The following is a 19,672-nucleotide window of genomic DNA, read 5'->3' as shown; positions in this document are numbered from 1 at the left end:
AATAACTTATGTTCAAAGGGTTCATAGTTGCAGAAATAGTAGGATAAATTTGCCTCAAAGGGCTGTGCAGGGTTGGAACTTGATCGTCTGTTTGGATCAGAAAATAAGCCAAAAAAATAAAATCGTAAAAAAAACAAAGGAGACATTCTTCATCCAGAACAAACAGGCATACAGTATCACACGTAAGGAGAGAAAAAAGTCAAATTACACTATAAATATACCTAAACTGGTAGGACTTGCACCAGTTTGACGTGAAGATACTAAAAGGAGTCAGCTGGTGGCTAGTTTGAAGGGACAGTAGAAGCAGACTCTTAGATTTTAATGGTCATGACTTTCCCAGGGCTTATATCAATCAATCAATCAATCAATCTTTATTTGAATAGCGTCAATTCGTAACAGGTGTTATCTCAAGACACTTTACAAAAGCAGGTAGAGGACCTTACTCTTAGTCTGTTAACATTACAAAAGAGCATGTAAACAGACCATGCTCATCGTTATGTATGTATCTGTCCCGTGCTGTAATGCCTTGTTTTTTCATATTTGGTATGGGCTCCATTATTGTACTTTTACATTTAAATATGATTCATATCTTCAAAGAAAGTTGCCTTCATGCCATACATCTTAAGGTGGTGGAGTAAATGAAACTTCCTGCCAGCTCCAAGCACTTAAAACCTTCCTGTAATGCCAGCGGAGCGCATGTTTGTAGTTCAGCTCATATCAACCGTGGTGATCCAGAAACAGGTCGCTCTCACTGAGCCACTGTGGAAACATGCAACCCTGTCCTCAAGGACATGTCTGGCTCATATCCGTGCGACTTCTTGGACACATACTTGGTGCTATGTGTTTCCAGCAGGTAAAGACAGACACTGACAAGCCGCTATGTGCAGAGTGTGTTTGAGGGTGTGAGGTCATTTTAATCAGTGCAAAGCCAGGGGCGTTAGTTAAAGACCTAACGCAAAGGTCAATAACAATGCAGCCGCCTGAAAATACCACTGCACAGAGAGCAATGTAGGCTAATGCTGTCTTTGTGAATTAAAACTGGAACATTAACTTTATAAATCCAATGAAAAAGCAAAATCAAGCGGACGAGGGAGTGCAAAAAAGATCCCAACACCATTTTCACAGCGTAGAGCTGGAATGCTAATAACATGTTGTACTAATGTATTTCAGGTGACAAACTGTTGTAGTGTGTGATTTTACATAGCATTGCTGCAGAAGCACAAGAGGCATAAAACAAACGCTCGTAATAACACGTTATATGTTGTTTAGTCTTGAACCATTTTGCATTGGTGGGTGGGTGTCAGGGGTAGACACGGTCGCCTCTTAGCCTTCGTTATTGCCGCCACATGTTGATTTGTTCTTGGTCAAGACATAACAAGTTACTCCCGCTGCATTGGCGGCGTGTGAATTTGTTTAAACGTGTTGGGCTAATAAGTAACTCCCTGCTCAGTGCTAAGGCCAGTAGAATGCTGAATGGAAGATATTCAGCCAGACTCACAGAAGACTGGAGAAGATCCTGAAGTGTTATTCATTCCTAAAGACTTTGAATCATAAATCCAGAAACGTTTGGGAAAAAAAAAAAAAAAAAAGATTCTAAGATTTTAATCATCAGATTAATCAGATTACAGTCAGATGACTCAACAACCAATCAGGTTGCAGCCCATTCCTGAACTGAAGACTTTCAAAAGAAACTTTAGGTTCAAAAAGCTAAAGAGGACATAGCTAGATCAACTTCACATTGGCCAAAACCCACACATAACCAAGCTGCTTGTCCTTTGGTTATGTCATATCTGGATTTGGAACGACACTTGGATCCTCATTACATGTGACCCTGTCTTTCTTTATCACAGGACACGCTATGGATATTACAGTGACAACTCTATAACAAACTGCTTTACTGGGAGCAGGTGATGGTGGCGATAACGCTCGTCATCCGGCCCTCCCTCGACTCCAGTCTTTTTTTTTTTTTTTAGCTAACTCCAGCTGTGGTCTTTAAGTAGCTCATTGCAATTCTTAAAGCTCAGCTGGGGGGGGGGGGGGGGGGGGTTGCTCATGGCCTGTGCTAATTTTGGGCACAGAAGAAGAGTAGGATGAGGAAGAAGAAAGGAACTGAGAGCAGGTAAAGAATCAGAAAGAGAGCTCCGGTGATTATGACATTATTGATACTGCGAGTGCAGTGAGTGCATCATCACTGATGCAGACAGAAAACTGATGGCTAGTGAGGCCGCAGTTTGTGCAACATGTCTGAAATGACAGGGTTGTAAATTTGTAGTTTGACCTGTTACGTGCTCCGGCCTTGACCTCAGTTTTGTCATCTCATTTACACAGCATGAGACCGTGTGTCTTGCTGTATGTCTGCTTTTGTGCACCACAGTCATTCAGTAATGCACTCATCAAAAACTGCACTGACATGTGGCTGCCTGCTGCAATCCTTTTCAAGTTCACGTTCATTAAGTTAGTAATAACAGTGCTTTCTCACAAGTGTTCCTTACTAGACCACACAGTAAAAAAAAATCCAACACATCTATAAGTCAGAATTAAAGGCTCATGTCTACTCCAGGAAAAAAACTGATTGAGAAAAAAAACATAATTCTGAGTTTGGGAATTTAACAGAAATGTAATCTACTGCTCTGTGATTTATTCTCTGGGAGAAAACAACTTAACAAAAGTACAGCCAAGATTCATTTTGGAGCATGACCGAGAGCTTGAATCGAAGTTTTAAAAAGGCAGTATTGTTTTATGCAAGACATGCAGGCCAAAACTCAGAAGTCAGAGTAAGAATATGAAGTCAATGTTTAAATATGAACGTGTAAAAAGATATTTCAGGTCAATGCCGATGTGTAAGACGTCCAGATTCATTCAAGCGAAATGAAAGAACTTTTCAAACAAAACCAAAGTAGGCCAAAAAAAAAATGAATATATGTCTTTCTTGTTTATTTAATTAAATAAATATGACTAAAGGATTCCTCATAGAGCTCATACAAGGTTTTAAAGCATTAAAATATCTTGCGCTCTGTGTGGGATTGTCTCCAAGATAAGGACAACAGCAGAGTGAGCAGTAGTCATGCTGCCAGTGACGGCAGCAAGGACATTGGCCCCTCACAGCTCATCAACCTGAGCCTGTGTTTATGGAGGCTGAGAGGGATGGGGCTCTGCTCGAGGAGCAGGCATGCCTGTGCTGGATTTGGGATGCGGCCCTGCTGTCCCACACAGGAATGTTAATTAGGTGAGCTGAGCAGAGGTGACCCGTCCCAATAACCAGCCAACCCTTCCTCAACCACAGAGGGGGGGGATTTTGTGTGGCAGTGTACCCAGTCAGCGTGTGCTGCGCATAAATCAGCTAGTCATTACGTAAGGCCGCGTTCACATATGTTAGTACGAGTATGTGTTTAGCAGAGACTTTACTTTGACTTAACAGAATAAAACAGTGTTTGCACAATTGTTAACTCATCAATGCCACATAGTGCCTTTCATGAGATGCATTATTTAAAGGAAACCACTAATTCACTCACTGTTCACATTTAGTACAACTCTGGGTGAAGATAACTAAATATTTAATCCATTAAAGGGTCTCAGAATTCATCTTGCAACCAAGGTGAGGACGTACAGATGAGATTCTCCTTCTCAGCCTCCACATAATGTCAGGGACACATGAAACACTTAAACCCCCACGTCAATAAAAGTGGTGCTGCATCTCTCTACCAATGATAGCAGACGTTACCGAGACAAGAAAATCCCCAGTAGAGAACAGTAGGCTATTATAGTTTATAAACGACTGTTGTGACTACCATGGTATAAAGAGACAGTACAATGTGGTTGTTTACTACTAGTAGTGTTAATGCACTACTTTGCACATTCATTTTTTTGGCCGTGAGGGAAACCTTAAATTTTATTCATTAGTCATGTATTGTATAAAATTCTTAGGTCTTCCTATTTTGCGTCATGCTGTCCAGCTAGTTGGTGTATTTATTTACCGAACAGTGACCTCTAGAGGACATCTGGTGGCAGTACAATACTGGAGTGAAATTTGATTTGATCGTTCTGAAATAATTACCTGAAGGTTCTTTGTTGAAATAATTGTATTTCTTTTTTTTTAACTGTATTGATTCAAAGTTGTACACTCACTTTCTTGACCAAACATTGTCTATGTATCTCGCAACTTCAAAACTAACAAGTGAGTTTAGCGGTGATAGGAGAAAACAAAGTGCATGAACCGTACCCTCGTCAGATTCACATTTCTATCCACACACAGACCGACAAGCAATATCCTTTATTTCCTGGTTTCAATAAAGACTCAAAAACATCAGACACTCTTTTGGATTCATTTATTAAATCAGTCTCTTCCCAGTATTTACATTACTGGATCTGATAAAAAATAAAGATCAACAACAGTCGAGTTATATCAGGAAGTCATGGTTGATATAAAATGCGATTTAGGTTTTGCATACAGACGACAAAAGTTGAGCCTTAGAATGACTGATATTTTAAAACAAGCAGTTAGAAATGGATTCTGCTTGTAATCTGAGCTGATCTGATTAACATCTCCACTGTGCAACATTACGATTATACATACTGTGTGTGGATTGGATATCTGCTGTGGAGAGCTTTCATACTTTAAAAAAATAGAAAATTCAAATGATCTATACATTTGTATAAAAGACTAGTTAAGTACATTTGAGTGCACTCAAACATTGGTCCAAGGACTGCTGGTTACATTGGTCTGAGGACGCATTTACACAATCAAGTTTACACTTGTTATACACACTGTTCAATGAATTAACAAGACCAATCCTCTGAGCAGAGTAGAGAAGGACAGGACAGTTCTTCACCTGATGAAATGATTGGTGTTTGGAAGTATGACACTATTAAGAGGTTAAATATAATGAAACAGCATGGTATGCCTTGAATACAGTATTGGCACATTTATAACTATCTGTTGTACCAGCTCGTTACCACTACATAAAATACATGTAGCACCTTTATCGCATATTAGTTTTAAATCTAATAAATACAGTCGTAACAGTGTTTAAAGGGTCCTTTGTATAAAAAAATGCATACTGATACGAAACCAGTTATGTACATAACATCTCAGTCATGACAATGAGAGATGGATTAAACACCACGGAAAAAGCAGAGCAGCAGCTGATAGTTTAATTGGAAGACACCACCATGTCCAGTTCTTTGACGCCCTCCTGGCTGGAGGTTAGGCCACAGCTGCCTGAGATTGGACTGTCTGAGAAATGGCTGTTTGACCTGGGCACTGTGGCGGGCGAGGGAGGGGCTTGTGCCAGTCCAGGCTTCTTCGGTGGGATGGGCGGAGGGATTCCCCTGTCAGCCCGTGCGATGGTGGGTGATCTGATCCCCTGTGGGAGCGCTCCTGCCGCTCGTCCGATGTTAGGAGACAAGGGTGCTGCCAGGTTGCGGTAGTCTGTACCGAACGGTGAGTTATTAGCCGCTGCCAGTTTTGGTGCAGCGCTCTGCTGGGTTGTGGTGAAACGAGACAGGACCTGAGTGACTGTGCTACGCGCCATCTGCTTCACCGGGCTGGACTCTGGGGAGGAGCTGCTAGACACGGCGGGGGTGTCGTTTGGAGAGAGGGGGGGCTGTGCGGCCTGTGGCTGGGGTTCAGGGTCAATGGTGCCCTGGAACTTGTGGCGAGCTGCGTGGAAGCGCTGGTTGATCCCGGCCTGGTATGGAGACTGGTAGCCTGCAGGGCTCACGCTGTTTTGTGAGCGTTTGGCAAGGACAGGAGAAGCACAAGGTGAAGACAGAGGGAGGGTGGAGAGTGATGTATTGCTCTGATTTTCACTGCTGTTCTCATGACAGATCTTCTCTGAGGTGGAGTCTGGATCCTGGTTCTCGTTTGTCTCCATGGGACAGTGGTGACCGTTGGGGACTTTTGGTTGCGGGTTCCCGTCTTCTTCAAAGTTCTCACCCATAACAGTGTCTTGCTTCCTCAGGGGAACTTTTTTGGCCCACTCCTTTTTTTCTGCCTCCACCGCAGCTGGAACTACGCCTGTTACATTCCTTATAATGTTCGAATTGTCCAACTTCCCTTTCAGCTCCTCTACCTGAGAGCAAAAGAGAGAGAGAGAGAAAAAAAAAGATTAATGCCAGAGTGAAAAATGTAAACTCATTTTATTCTCCTGCAAAGAAAGAGTTGAATTTCCTCAGGTAGTTTTAGAATGACAACATTTACAATGGGCAATCAACATGGATTTTGACAGCTGCAAATTACTGTGTCCAGATGGTGGCTGCATTATATATTAAAGGAAAAAAACCTGTAATTTTCTTTAACAGTGTTTGTCATGCACTTATATACAATTACAAATCATCATTTCCATAATATTGCTCCCTGAAAGGAGAACTACAGTTTTACAAAATGCTGAATAGATGAGTGTGCTTCATTGAAATTTAATTGAAGACACTTCTGCTCACAGACAAACACGACTCACATCTAGGCAGAAGTGGGAAAACTTTCAAATACAAGCAACAACTTTTCAACTTGCATTTACGATGACTTCAAAAAAAATCTGCTGTCTTGAACTGTGTTTGACTCAAAGCCGTGTCCTTCAAGTGCAACCGAAAGAACTTAAGACACCGGGGAAACAAGCAGCTGCTCAAGGCTGGCCTCAAACATCAAGGCGACGTTATCCGTGACAGTATTCATGCGCTTCTTTACTGGCAGGTGTGGAACAAACTCTGCATTCACAGCTGTAAATCTCCTGACTGTGTATCATGCAGCGCTGGTTCAAGGCGTCACACCTGTTGCTGAAGTTGACAACAGTGAGCCTCTTCTTTCTTCAAACGAGAGCGAAGCTGCTCCCTCTCTGTGTCGAACTCGGCCAGCTGCTCCTCCACCCTCGCCTCCATCCTTAAGGCTCTCCTCCTCTCCTCCTCCAGCTCCTCTCTCAGGGCCTGAACAGCCTCTTTCTCCTGCACCGACAATCGAAATAAAACCCAGAGTGTTAAGGAATAACAACGGGCTTACTTTTGTAGCCACAAAAAGGAAATGAATCGCCTGACTTGGATTGAAGAAGTCACCGCACCTTGTCATGTTTGCGGCTCAGCTCAGTCAGCCGGTGACCCTCCTCCAGAGCTCTGGCACTTGCCCACTTGCATTCTTTAGCCAAGGCGCAGGATAGCTGTTTGTGCTGAGCCCGTTCTTCTTCCAGCTGCTCAGTGATCCGCCGCTGTTCTTTTTCCAGCCGCCGAACCTGGCTCCGCTCAAAGTCCAGCTGCAAAGACATCATCCAGACCACAAAAAAAAAAAAAAAAGTCAGAGAAAGTCAACTTCCTTCTTTTTCTTCAGACTGTCAAAGCTGCGGACGCTTTTTATTTCACAGCTCCAAAATTCCTATTTTATTTATCTAAAAGCATTCATGCAAAGTTTTACAGTGCAAACAGAACCACTCTTAACTTCAAGGGTACCTGTTGTTGTAAGCGCTCCCTCTCCTTCTCCAGGATGTAGGTGACATCATCTCCCTCGGCTGTGTCCTCAGCGTGCCTCCTCCTCTCCTCCTCCAGGTCTGCAATGACCTGAAGTCAACACAGCGGGGAGACACTGAGTCAGGAAGAAAAAAACGCCTCGCCAGTTTGTTTTCCGCCTGATAGTAAAGCCCCTAATCGTTGTTTTGAAGTGATATGATTACAACTTTGTAAGCAAAGACGCTGATCGCAGTAAAGCTAACAAAAGACGCGTTCATCTTGGTTCGGTCTCACCTGCACTGTAAAGTGTAGCCTTCACCCTGCTGTTATACAAAGCCTTCAATGGTGGAGCCCTGGCACAGGTTTCAAAAGATGACGTGCTGTCGAGTGTTTGCAAAGTCTTTTTCAAATATACATCTGGTCACGGGATGGATTTTTCACGCCCAACTGACGGGATACTAAATCGGGAAACTTGAGGATCACACAGACTGGATGTGATGTTTCCTGGTGTGTACATGTAGGAGATACATGCAGGTCACACACTGATCTTCAACACACACCACAAACTGTAGAAAAGCCTGAAATGTAACACACCAGTGTGCAAGTATTTCTTCTTTTCTGTGATTGTTTGTTTGGTACCCTGCAGTACTTCTCGTGCCTCTTTGAAGGAGCTAATGTTTCAATGTTACTTTGCTTTTAAAAGTAGGTAGGTAGGCTTTATTGTCAAATATGCTCCATGTTAAACGTACAGCAGATGAAATTGCAATCCCCTCAACCCACAGTGCAAACCTGCAGTGCTTAAAAAAAAAGCACTAAAGAATAACAATAAACATGACAATTAAATAAAACAATAGAAAAATAGAAGTAAAGTATGTAATATGCAAAGAACTGATTGATACTAAATATCTAGTTAAATCTGATAACAGTAGTTTCATGTAAATTTGCCGTGTTGAAAATGGTTTTAAAAGCATCAATTAGTCATTCATAAATGATGAAAAGGTTGGTTTTGTTTCTGGATGTTTCTGTTATGACATCACTGCGTAGTTAAATTTGTGACAGATGTAATGTCAGCAGTTTGGAGTCAGATACTTATGGAAGCTACACGTTAGACCGTGTGTTCGATTTATTTTACTTTGAGGTTTTTTCTTTTTGAAAAGAGGGAAAGTTGTGAGGTTCATAGGACGAAGACGGAGACGGAGTGCCACGACAGAGGAGTTTCGGTGTGTAATCATGAAATCAAACCAGGTTTGTGCAGTTGTTATAGATTTGTACTTCACTAGTAAAAAAAAAACAAAAGATGAGGAATGAGGAACCAGGGGATTTCTGCCTCCTGTAATTAAAAACAACAAACATCCACCCACCCTCCTGTGCCTGCTCTCTGCTGCAGCCAGCTGGACCAGCATCTTCTCCTGCATCCTCCTGCAGTGGCTCACCACCAGTTTGAGTACTACCAGAGGGTTGCAGGTGGGGGAGGAGGAGCCTGTGTCCTTGGTCTGAGCCCCGATCGCCTCGGTGTCTCTCTGCAGAGCCAGGAAGGGGTCGCTCAGGTTGTACCTGCTGTACCGCTCCTGGATGTACAGCTCTTTATGCTGGGCCTGAGGAGTGACAGAGAGAGAGGTCAACGGGTTGATTGACTACCATGTGACCGTTTAGATCACATATTTGTTCAGAATAAAGGTGATGTTAAAAAGTGGAACAGCTTGTACTGTTTCTGCGTCAGCAGGAGAGGGATTGTTACGTTGATAATTGATTACTTTTCTGACTTCTACACTCAGCTGTACTGCACTGGAAACAACTTACCGGTGTTTCATATGCATGTTAAACCTGATGTGTGTTGCCATGACGACAGCATGATTTCAGTGATGAGAGTGTATGTCTGTCCTCTAAGAAACAGACATGTGGTTCATGCTTTGACCTACAAGTCACCTCCATCTTCTTTTGTGGGGGAAAAAAAAACCTTTTCCTACATTTATCATGGTTTAGGACGCGCTGCCTTTAGTGACAGTGTTGATTTCTCACATGTAAGCGTGCAAACAATCTAAACCTACATGACGAGGAGGACAAATAGAACACTTTCAGGCTCCTCTCTTCTTACATGCATTTCTTCCTCATTTGAACAATGACTCACGTGGAACAAAGCGCTGCAGACAACAGGGGGAAGACAGGGAGAGGAATTACACAAATAGAATAAAGACACCACAGAATAAGAACGAGCGAGAGGAAGAAGCAACAGATGGTGTGTGTGTCTGTCTATCTTTAGCAGGACAGCTGCTCTGGAATGAACCTGGGCCAAGACAGACCTGCTTCTCTGTTTAACTCATGACAAAAGGAGGGATAACAGCAGACCGACATTTCAGGTTAGGCAGATGCCTTTTGGACCTGCCATGAAAGAGGGATGAAGTCTGTGTGTGTGTGTGTGTGTGTGTGTGTGAGAGAGAGAGAAGCGAGGAGAGGAGCTAAGCAGAGCTGGCAGGGAGTCATCGTAAGGGTTTCAACAAAAGAGGATCAACAGATTAGAGAGAGCGGTATCCTCTCCTGCAGGGTGACGACAGGGTTCCTGATGACTGATACCCAGATTACTTCAGAAGTTTAAAGTGTAGTTAAGAGTTTAAATGCGCCTGCAGAGAAATATTTAGCCCATGCAGCCTTTTTTTAACAGAGCGTTGAGCTGCTGACTGTGTGTGGGTGGCTGTTACACAGGTTCACCTCCCGGACTGAACTAAATCAAACAGTGACGTCTTCAACCAGGACTCTGATGCATCAGTTCAGGGAATCAGACAATACAAAGTAGTGATCTGACACTATTAATACTTTTATAAATCTTAAACCCTGTAGGGTTGAAGTTTTCAAAAGAAGATCTTTATCTAAAGTAGCACAAGGCCAAGGATTACTTCGGTATAAAAACTCAGGTAACCCAAATACATTCATTCTACTCATATAGAAAAAAAAGAAGAAGAAGACAACAACAAAGATGTTTGTGATACTGATATCAATATTTGCCCATGCTGATTAAAACTGCAGACAAACAACGGCAAAATGACTTAAAGGACCATTTCATACAAACACACGCTGCTTACAGGTTGTAATTACTTCCACTGTCTTTACTCATTGCATTGGCAGCAGCGTGCTACAGTGTTGCCGGCTCTGACGTCACACTTTGTCACGCTCCCGCCTCTGTTACGCCTCTATAATGACCTGTGATGGCGGATCAAGGGCGGAACTTTTGCATGGATGTAAGACGCAAGAATCACGTCTTCAACAGGCAATCTGTAAGTGTCAAAAGAACAATTGGAAGCAGTATTAACGTGTTGTCAATGACTCAATAGAGTATGGATTGATTCTACATGGCAGATCACAGGCTTTGCGAGTGTCTTCCTCAACAACATTGGCTCATCAGACACAAAGAGAGGAGGGCGGGCTGGGACACTCTGCTGCTGTTATTTGATCCGCTGAGGACGGCGTGAAGGCGGATCAAACGGCATAGAGGGGTGAAACAGGAAAAAGACGGGATGCCCGAGAGGATTCAAAAATGCCTCTCACATCACCTCAAGAAGTCGGAGAAGCCTTTTCATTGACTTTACACAACGCAACTTTCACATCAAAAAATGGCATCTACCTGCCAACAATCATTTCTGGATGCAAACTTTCGATTGCTATAAATAGTTCAAGCAGGGTTGGTAAACTAAGCAGGATTTTCAAAGCAGACTTCCCTCCATGTGCAAAAGCCACGCCCCTGACTTCCATGCACATGCCCCATTGGTCCAGAAGCGGACCTCAGCTCGTGCATGCATGGTGAAGAGAACGAGCAGGGAGATAGGGAAGCCTGATTGGTTGATCAGATCAGGTACGTCGTGGTGGACATTGCTCAAGGTCTTTGGATTTTCATTTGTTCCTTTTTCAGAGCACATGAGTTATTAATGTCTGTCAGGACTTTAAGACAATTTCAACCAACCATCTTAAAAACTCTTAAAAAGTGTCTGGAGGAAATTAGCAGCCCTGCCTTTGAGCTAAGCTATCAAATTATTTGAATAGATGGATAGATAGATAGATAGATAGATAGATAGATAATTTATTGATCCCGAGGGAAATTCAAGAATGTGAGGAGAAGAGTGTGAAGAGTGTTTCTTTCGAACATGTTGATCTCTAAATGTAAAGAGAAATCATCAGAGATAAATGTGTCGACATACTTGGCCTCGAGCCCTCCCCTCTTCCCGTCAATGACTGTCTGCTCTGATGTGTCAGTTTACAGTCAAAGTGAACTTTAATCAGGTTCTCTATTCCTGTAACTTTCGCTCGAGGCTTTTATACGCACTAGCACTACGTTCTCAGAGAACAAAACCTTTGTAGGCTGTCGCTTATTAAACTGGAAAGAAATAAATGCACAACGAAGACTTAAAATAGATCTGTGCGTTTGTTTTTTTATAGTCCTGTAAATGGGGAATTCACAAAGACTTTCACAAGATCCCTAAAATTGAACATTTTTCAGATTCTTTGGACTGCGTCCTATCAAACACAAGGTTCACTCATATACACAGACTGTCTCTTTTTTTTCCCCAGCTTGCCCTGCAGCCCTCGACTCTTCCACAACACAAAGGGAGGCTGTGTCCTCCGCTGCTGCTGCACAGCGGGATGAGCAAGTTAAAAGAGGGATTACAGGAAACGCATTTCTTACATGACTTAATACTAAGCGCCCAAATCTACTTTTCACCACATCAAACCGTACGTGCACAATACACATCGACATTCAGAGCATGTCTGCTATGCATCACAGTCAGCCTCCGTTATTCATGCGTTTGACTGCTGGCTTCACTTCTTGGCTCCCTGCGCTCTTCTGCTCGGGAAGTCGTCTTTGTGCCATGCATGCACCGGGTCAAATCCAGCTTATCTTTTGCTGACACATGCCTGGATTCTTTTAGTTATGCTATGTTGGCGACATAATCTGTATTAAACAGTGGGAAGATGCTATTTGAACTTCTTACCCTAGAGTCCTATATGTTTCAGAGCAGCTTAGGCAGATGACTGAACACCCTGAAATACTCCTGCATGCAAGGAAACGGGTATCAGAAGAAACACATCCAACTCAACCGCATGATAGACGATAAATGCAATGAAATGAGCCGTGAAGACGACACCATTTTCTTTATTTAAGCATTAAATAAATTTGCCGATGTCCATCAGGAGGCCCCAACAACCATATCATATGAACCCAACAGTTAATTAAAAGGCTCATTTCCATACTTGACTCCCTTTTCAACCTAAAGTACTGACTTGTACTGCGTTCCAAAGGGACTCCTGGATCACTGCAGGGCTTCTTGTGCCAAATCAGAGCTTTGCCAGAGACTCACTTCCTTTTGAAAGCCGCAGCGTGAGCAGCTGCAGAAGTGAGTCACGGGTGGAAAAATGCAGCGGATAGTTAGAATGCCATCGATAGTTTTGCATCATTAAATATAGAAAAGCGTAAGAAAGAAAAAAAACAAAACACATAATTAATCTCACATCCTGTACTTGTTTGTATCCTGTGTGAACCACTTGATTTAAAAAGAGAGAGAGAGAGAGATGGAAAGAACAAAGTGCCGTTTGCAGTAATCTTGATAAGATAATAATAAAGCAACAGAACCAGAGAAAACAGTGGTGATACTGTTGCCATGGTGATTTGTGGTTGAGCTAAACATTTCTCACATGACACTGAGTGCGGCGGTGACACGTCAGTTCAGACCAACAAGAGCAGGACTGAAGCTACTTCTCCAATTACAGCTCACAAAGGTCCTGCCTTCAGGAGTTTGACTCAGGCTTCACAACTCTGCACTCCTGATTTCAAGTATTATTGAAGGACAAGGCGTCAGCTCGGCTGCTAACACAGGCGCTAAATGAACAGAGGCTGTAGTCCTTGTTACGCTGGTATCTATCTACAGATGTCCTGTCTGAATACATACACACACAGCACAGTATATACTGTACATTGGTGACTTTGTGGGTCCTGACAGGCCTTTATCAGGTCTTCCAGTGCATTCACTGAGACACTCCTTCGTATCCTCTCTTGATTGTGAATCGTCCTCACTGATGCTCAGATGTGATCTGCCAGATGAAATCAGGACTGACATCCCATTTCTTCGACTTAATCACTTTACAACTCGTCCCATTGCTCGTACTGATGTTTTGTTTCCTTCTTTCAGTTATTTCGATTGACTGTTTTTCCACATGAGCAGATGCTCACCCCTCGCTGTTACTTATTAAGACTACCCTGCTGAGGTTTTCTTTTCTCTTTCGGTTTTCAACACACTGCACTATTTTATTGTGAGGCACTTTGTATCTTCGTTGTGAGCGGTGCCACATGCATCTTTTTTATGTTGGTACAGTTGCGTGTGCATGCGCGATCAAAAGTCGTCAAGTTGTTTCAGCCAACCTGTTTGGAGCGAGTGCAGCTTTAAGAATGCTTACATTGACTGCTAACATGCTGACGCAAGCATCTTTAATGTTTACCACACATTCAGCGTCAGCATGCTAACATCGGCTCATTAGCACTACGCAGGGTGTAGCTGAGGCTTAACTACTTAAGTACAAGAAAGGTTGAATCAAATTAAACCATTAGATTCATGCTCTAAGCAGCGTGCCGTTTCCTTAAAGTTCCATGGCAATCAATCCACTCGCTGTTTCAACAGATTATTTCATCCACAGCCCACAGACAAACACTGCTTGCCACAGCACTATTCAAATGGTATGTGGAGATGTAACTGTGATAACAATCTGGTCTCAGGTGAGGGCGATATCCTAAAATTCCACATCCTTGACAGAAGGTTAGCAGAGAGAGATGAAGTCAAGATTTAGAGATCAGATTTCACTCTCTCCCTCACAGACCTGGAGGGGTTAACAGTTTGTGGCATGAAAAGAGCACAGCCATGTTCCCCTCAAGCTCCAGTTAAGGCTAATGTTTATTTGTTCACTCCTACTCTCGCTCACATTGACTCATTGAAGGCACTGAGCATGCTCTAAGTCTTCTCGCCTTAGATGGGCCGATCCCAGGAGAGCTGTAGGAATGCGGTCTAGACACAACACATGAACGTTGAGCCACAGGCTCTTAAGAGACGGCTGCCCTCCAGGTCACATGGCTGCCTTTCCAGTTTGTTTTCTAAACGATGCATTTTACACCAGGAGAGTGAGAAGCATTCCGAGAGCATCGACGCTGTAAACCTCACCGTTTAATAGTGGGAGAAGAGTCTGCAGTTTGTGTCGATATTTCAAAGAAGTACTGGAATCTTGTGCAGAAATCTGAAGTTGATCTATTAATGATGGTTACAATGACACAGTGTTGTTTACAGCTGTTTTATCAAAAGACAAACATCCTTAAGATGCTATAGAAACAGTCACTAGCAGCTCGAGTATCAGGGCCTGTAGGACACAGTGCAGGAAAATCCTTTAATTGAAAGTCAGCATTAACCCCACCAAAATAAGACATTGTACGGTAGCAGAACTAGGCCTAACTCTGTGTGTGAGGTTGTGTCATCGACTTTGAGGCTATTTCTAATTGAAGACGTGCACTCATTTAAACTTCTGAAGAGGAATACGGATTAAAGAAGCGCTCCGTCCTTAGGCACAGCAGGAAGTCGACTGTGAGCAGAGCGAACAGATACTGAGGCAGACGCATGGCTTTGCCCATACAGAGACGCGTTTCTCAGGAAATTAATCGGATCCAGTCCAAACCGTCTCTGGCTGATTTTTATCTTGTCGTTTTGTTGCTGTGGATCCTTTACGTACTTCAGTCCAACAAAAACACAACTGAATGCGTGACTGATATGTAACATGTGACCACAACATTATAGATTCATAACTAAACGTCGTTTATCAGGCATCCATAAACTGCCCTTGTAGTTTAGCTCAGGTTCACCTCCTATAGGTTTGAAATGTGACTGTTCAAAGAAATATCAAAATGTCTTTGAGACTAGTCCTGCAGCTTAGTCGATATCTGCTTCCACTGTTCATGTTTACCACTAAACACAACAGAAGTTGCTCATGTTTCTAAAGATTGACAAAGACAAGTAGCTCCACTTTACCAACTACAGAAAGAGGCATGCGCTGTTGTGGCTAGCTGCTCCATACAGGCAGCAGTGGTTTGACGGCTCTCTTTGATTAAATGGATCAACATCTTTAAAACTTAATGATTGGACAGTCACCTTTCATGTCAAGATGGGCTCAGTATTTTATTTAAAAAGACAGAGACTCTTTAAAGTTCGACTGATGATGCTACATTGTACGCACCTTCAGAGCATCGATGACCACGTCCCGGGCCTCCAGCTCTCCCTCCAGGACGCTGAAGAGCATCAGCAACTCCGGCTTGGTCAAGCTGTCCATATTCAGCTTGGACTGTGAGAAAGAAAGAGAAAAACGTAGTTCCCAAATTTAATGCACGGTGTTATTTCTTCACATTGGGGAAAGTCTATCCTAAACTTTGAACAGCGTTTTCCCAGTGTGCAGTTTTATTTCATTACAACTTGATCCAAAGCTCTGTGTTTTCCAATTCCCACAGAGCAGACATCCAGACATACCTCGGATCTATCTGATCCAAGCCACAGATTTATGAGCTTTATGTGGATATGTGGTTATTACCTTTGGGTAAGTCATAAAATGTAGTTACTTTTTGTTCTCCTCGCGTCTGAAAAGATGGCAGACGACTTTTCTAAGTTAAGTTTAGGTGCACAATTGAAAAAGTCAAGATTGGCTGTATTGGCTTATCAAAGATCATAAAGTTTGCCTGGTAGGATTTGGATATTTAAGCTCAATGAGAGATGGGTTGATTTCCAAAAGTAAACTGTAAGAACGATGTTGAAAACAAGGAAAATGGTTGTCTCTCCATCTGCATAAAATGAATGAAATGGGTTTCCTTTGTACGATCCAATATTTCACACGTTTCATGACAACCAGTAGATATCCTTCTGATCAAACCGACAGACACAAACACTTACTGACAACACCATTTCCTAAGATAATGAAAGACACTCATCTGTCAGCATGCAACTGTTCTGACATCTGTGTTCAAATCTATGCACATAGACACATCAACAGCTTTAAGCCATTAAGTTCAATGTTGAAAATGATCACATGACTCTGTTTTGTATCCCACTCAGAAAGGGGGCTGTGGTGACAGTTGGTTATTTTGTGTTGTGGATGTGATGTGGTCTCTTTGTAGTGTCTCTGCACTCTAATCGCACAGCTGTGTTGGTTCTGCTGACAAGCCCTGCGGCGTCCACACCTCAAACATCCAACCACACTCAGGCCATGTAAATGTTATGAGGGCCCCTCTTTGAAATAAGATCAAAGATGTTGACGGTGTAACACCGAGCATCCCTTTCACATGCGAGCCATCATGTGGGTCGGACGGACATGAAGGACACATGTACGCCGCACTGGAAGACTTTTTAATCACAGAAGTGCACTCTTAGCTTCAATCAAAGAACAACTATTCCTTCTGATATGTGACTGAGGCATCTTAAATATTGCTGTTGACTGGACTTTGATGCACGCCTGAACTAGTACACAGACCCAGGCTCTGCCCCAGACAATCTGTGGTCAACACAACGTCTCACAGCGTGAAGTGTTTGGGGGGGGGGGGGGGGGGGGGGGGGGGTTAGGACAACAGCACTGGTAGCAACTGGCCTTTCTATACCAGAGCTATAGCTGAAACATTTGCATGCCAGGGCAATGACAGTATGACTGATTTTGATAAATGTGTTGGAAATATTTGTATTAATTTTGTATCACTGTGACTGAGTTTAACAATAAGTATCCTGCAGTAGGAGGACCAACAAAGAAAAAAAAAAAAGATATGAAAAGGTAGAGATGAGGCTGTGGTTCTTAAAGTGCCTGGAGGGGGATAATAATTCTGGCTAAAATTCAGATTGGGATTTGCGAGTATTCTCCAATCTGATGTTATTAAAATGCCAAACCAAGACAAATCATTTCATTTCAAATCAATCCTTTAAAGCTGCTCTTAAACAGTATAACATACAGCAAGTTGAGCCGTTGTTTTATAGGCTGTAGCATTGGTATTAAATACATTCTTCAGAGGTAACTGGACCTGCATTAATACATATCTATAGCTTTAAACAGAACATTTACAGTTGGGATCCTTGGAAAAAAACAAATAAAACAACAACTTGTGCCTGACTTTTGCAAATCAAAGGTTACCATCTCAACCTGACCCCTAAAGAGGAATGAGTGGTGACCTAAGTGAACTGCACCTACAGCATAATCCCTACAGCAGCGCCTTGCCACAAAGAAGGCACACAGACTGCAAACTTAAACACAGTTGTGCACTCACGGTCTGTGGCTTAACCACAGGGCTAAAATGCTAATTAAACTACAGCATACACACCTCCCTTGGTTTGGGTTTTACAGGCGTGCTTGCTAATTTCATGGGCGGCTGTAATCACTGTGAGAAGAGTGAATGTTTTGTTATGAGAAATGTCTGGCCCAGCAGAGGTTTACATGTGTCATCACACTAGTTTGAATCCTCATCATCTTGATATTATTTCTTCTAATCCCCCTTGTAAGAGTCGGTAATCATGAGGGTATACAAACACCATGGCCTAAGCATGGGAAATACAAATATTCCCACACGTTCTCATTGCTCCACTTCCGATGACGAAAGCCTTGTGTCCGTAATCCTTTTTATCCCTGTTTGTTTTAATCCTGGGCCGCCATGTGGCCGCTCTGCAACACTGTAAACTCAAGTGTTAAAAACACAGAAGCATTGACTGCAAATGCAACACTGAGTCAGCCAAAAGAGGCCCATGGTTATGAGTGTGACTCTTCAGGGTGAGTGGGAAAAAGATCATCCAGGTCGTATCATAGCTCTTTCCAATTCACTTTTCTGACCATAAAGACTGTTTAATAGACTAAACTGCACATGAAGAAGATGGAGAAAAAAACCTTTCAGGCTTTTGGTTTTTGTGTGTGTGTGTGTGTGTGTGTGTGTGTGTGTGTGTGTGTGTGTGTGTGTGTGTGTGTGTGTTATTACATCTTCACTCATAAATATTCTTGGGACTGGTATTGCAGGAAATGGAGGAGAAACTATAAACAAGATTTCACAGGCTGAGAAACCTATTTGGCCTTCAGACTTTAACTTGAAATACAGGTAAAAAAAATAAAGTAAGTATGAAATACAGGTCAAGTGAGGTAGAGAACAGACGGAGAGGTCTCCTTGTTGTAGTAATCAGGATGTCTGGATACTAAATTGGATTTGGTTGCCAACCTAATTTTTGAGTAGGTCACTTGCTCACTTAGTCATGTTGCTGCATAGAGCCGACAAGCTTTAATAGTTTAATTTGTAAATACATTTGAAAACGGACACACACACACACTAAAGTGTAAGGACCTTCAATAAAAGAGTCATTCAACATGTTGAGACTTTCTAGAAACATTAGTCGCATCTAGAAGATCAAAAGGACCGCAGAGGAGAGAAAAGATGTCACTGTCTCCTTTCTTCTTCTTCAAAAAGGTCTTTTGACTTAGTTTTGCACTAATTAAAAACATTGTCGTGCATTTGAATACTGAAAATATACTGTTTTAAAAGTTTCGCTCGAGACTTGAACATTTTTTTTGTCAGGATAGGTTACTGTGGCTTTTCGTCTGAAGAAAAGTGTAAACACGGTTAAACACATAATTTATGTTCTGTCGTTGCATGCCGCAGAAATAAAAACGACTCCTGTTAAGGTCTTCTTACCTTCATGTGTCCCTCCGAGTTCTTTGAAAACTCCAGCATGAACTTTTCTTCTGTCAGCAGATTTGTTTCACTTGATTTGCGTCCTGTGTTCCCAACGCAGCGGAACACTGAACGGCCAAGTAACCTTTCTTAACGACAGCTGGCCCAGCCAATAAGCGTACAGAGCTCTACTATCTGACCAATCAGAAAAGAGCTTGCGGAATGAAAGGGCGGGATCTGTGACGTCGGACTTCTTGGATTTTGGTTGGATTTCTTTGTTTAGTGTTTCTTGAGTGTCTGCCTCCTCTTCGTGAGTTTTTAGCAGTCACGTACGAACTTTCAGCAAGCCGTCTGTAAAAAGTGCATACACAGTCGGACGAAACGTTAATTGCTTGTTGGCCAGCAGCCTATGAAATAGCTATGAAATAATATGTGTTATACTTTTATACTAGGCTACACCGTGGTTTAAACTGCTGGGCTTTGTTTATATTCAACGAGCCTATATCTGGTAGAGTCGTTTGTGCCTATAGTAGGGATGGAAAGCGGCTT

At 42.5% G+C, this 19,672-nt stretch overlaps 2 protein-coding genes across 2 annotated transcripts in view; both read right to left on the bottom strand.

The window, feature by feature from the left end:
• Nucleotides 1-19,672, bottom strand: part of LOC306822231 (uncharacterized protein) — a 237,273-nt gene that overhangs the window by 39,921 nt on the left and 177,680 nt on the right. The gene's annotated exons all lie outside the window — the stretch shown is intronic.
• LOC306823006 (CTTNBP2 N-terminal-like protein) lies at nt 4,311-19,277 on the bottom strand. Its single transcript, XM_079342364.1, has 7 exons — nt 19,145-19,277; nt 15,682-15,786; nt 8,790-9,023; nt 7,432-7,539; nt 7,050-7,238; nt 6,766-6,936; nt 4,311-6,071 (listed from the first exon to the last, which is right to left on the bottom strand). Exons 1-7 carry the CDS (start codon nt 19,181-19,183, stop codon nt 5,151-5,153), a joined length of 1,767 nt encoding a protein of 588 aa, XP_079198490.1. The 5' UTR covers nt 19,184-19,277; the 3' UTR covers nt 4,311-5,150.

The sequence above is a fragment of the Symphodus melops genome, assembly GCF_947650265.1.
Source record: "Symphodus melops genome assembly, chromosome: 4".
Taxonomy (NCBI): domain Eukaryota; kingdom Metazoa; phylum Chordata; class Actinopteri; order Labriformes; family Labridae; genus Symphodus; species Symphodus melops.
The sequence above is the reverse complement of the archived record's forward strand: the minus strand, read 5'-3'. Positions and strand labels throughout refer to the sequence as shown.

Coding starts and splice junctions, on each gene's coding strand:
- LOC306823006 (XM_079342364.1), bottom strand. CDS start 19,183: ATGCTGGAGTTTTCAAAGAACTCGGAGGGACACATGAAG. Junction 15,787..19,144: donor ACTCGGAGGGACACATGAAG/GTAAGAAGACCT, acceptor TCTTTCTCACAG/TCCAAGCTGAATATGGACAG. Junction 6,072..6,765: donor GTTGTCAACTTCAGCAACAG/GTGTGACGCCTT, acceptor TTTTGCTCTCAG/GTAGAGGAGCTGAAAGGGAA.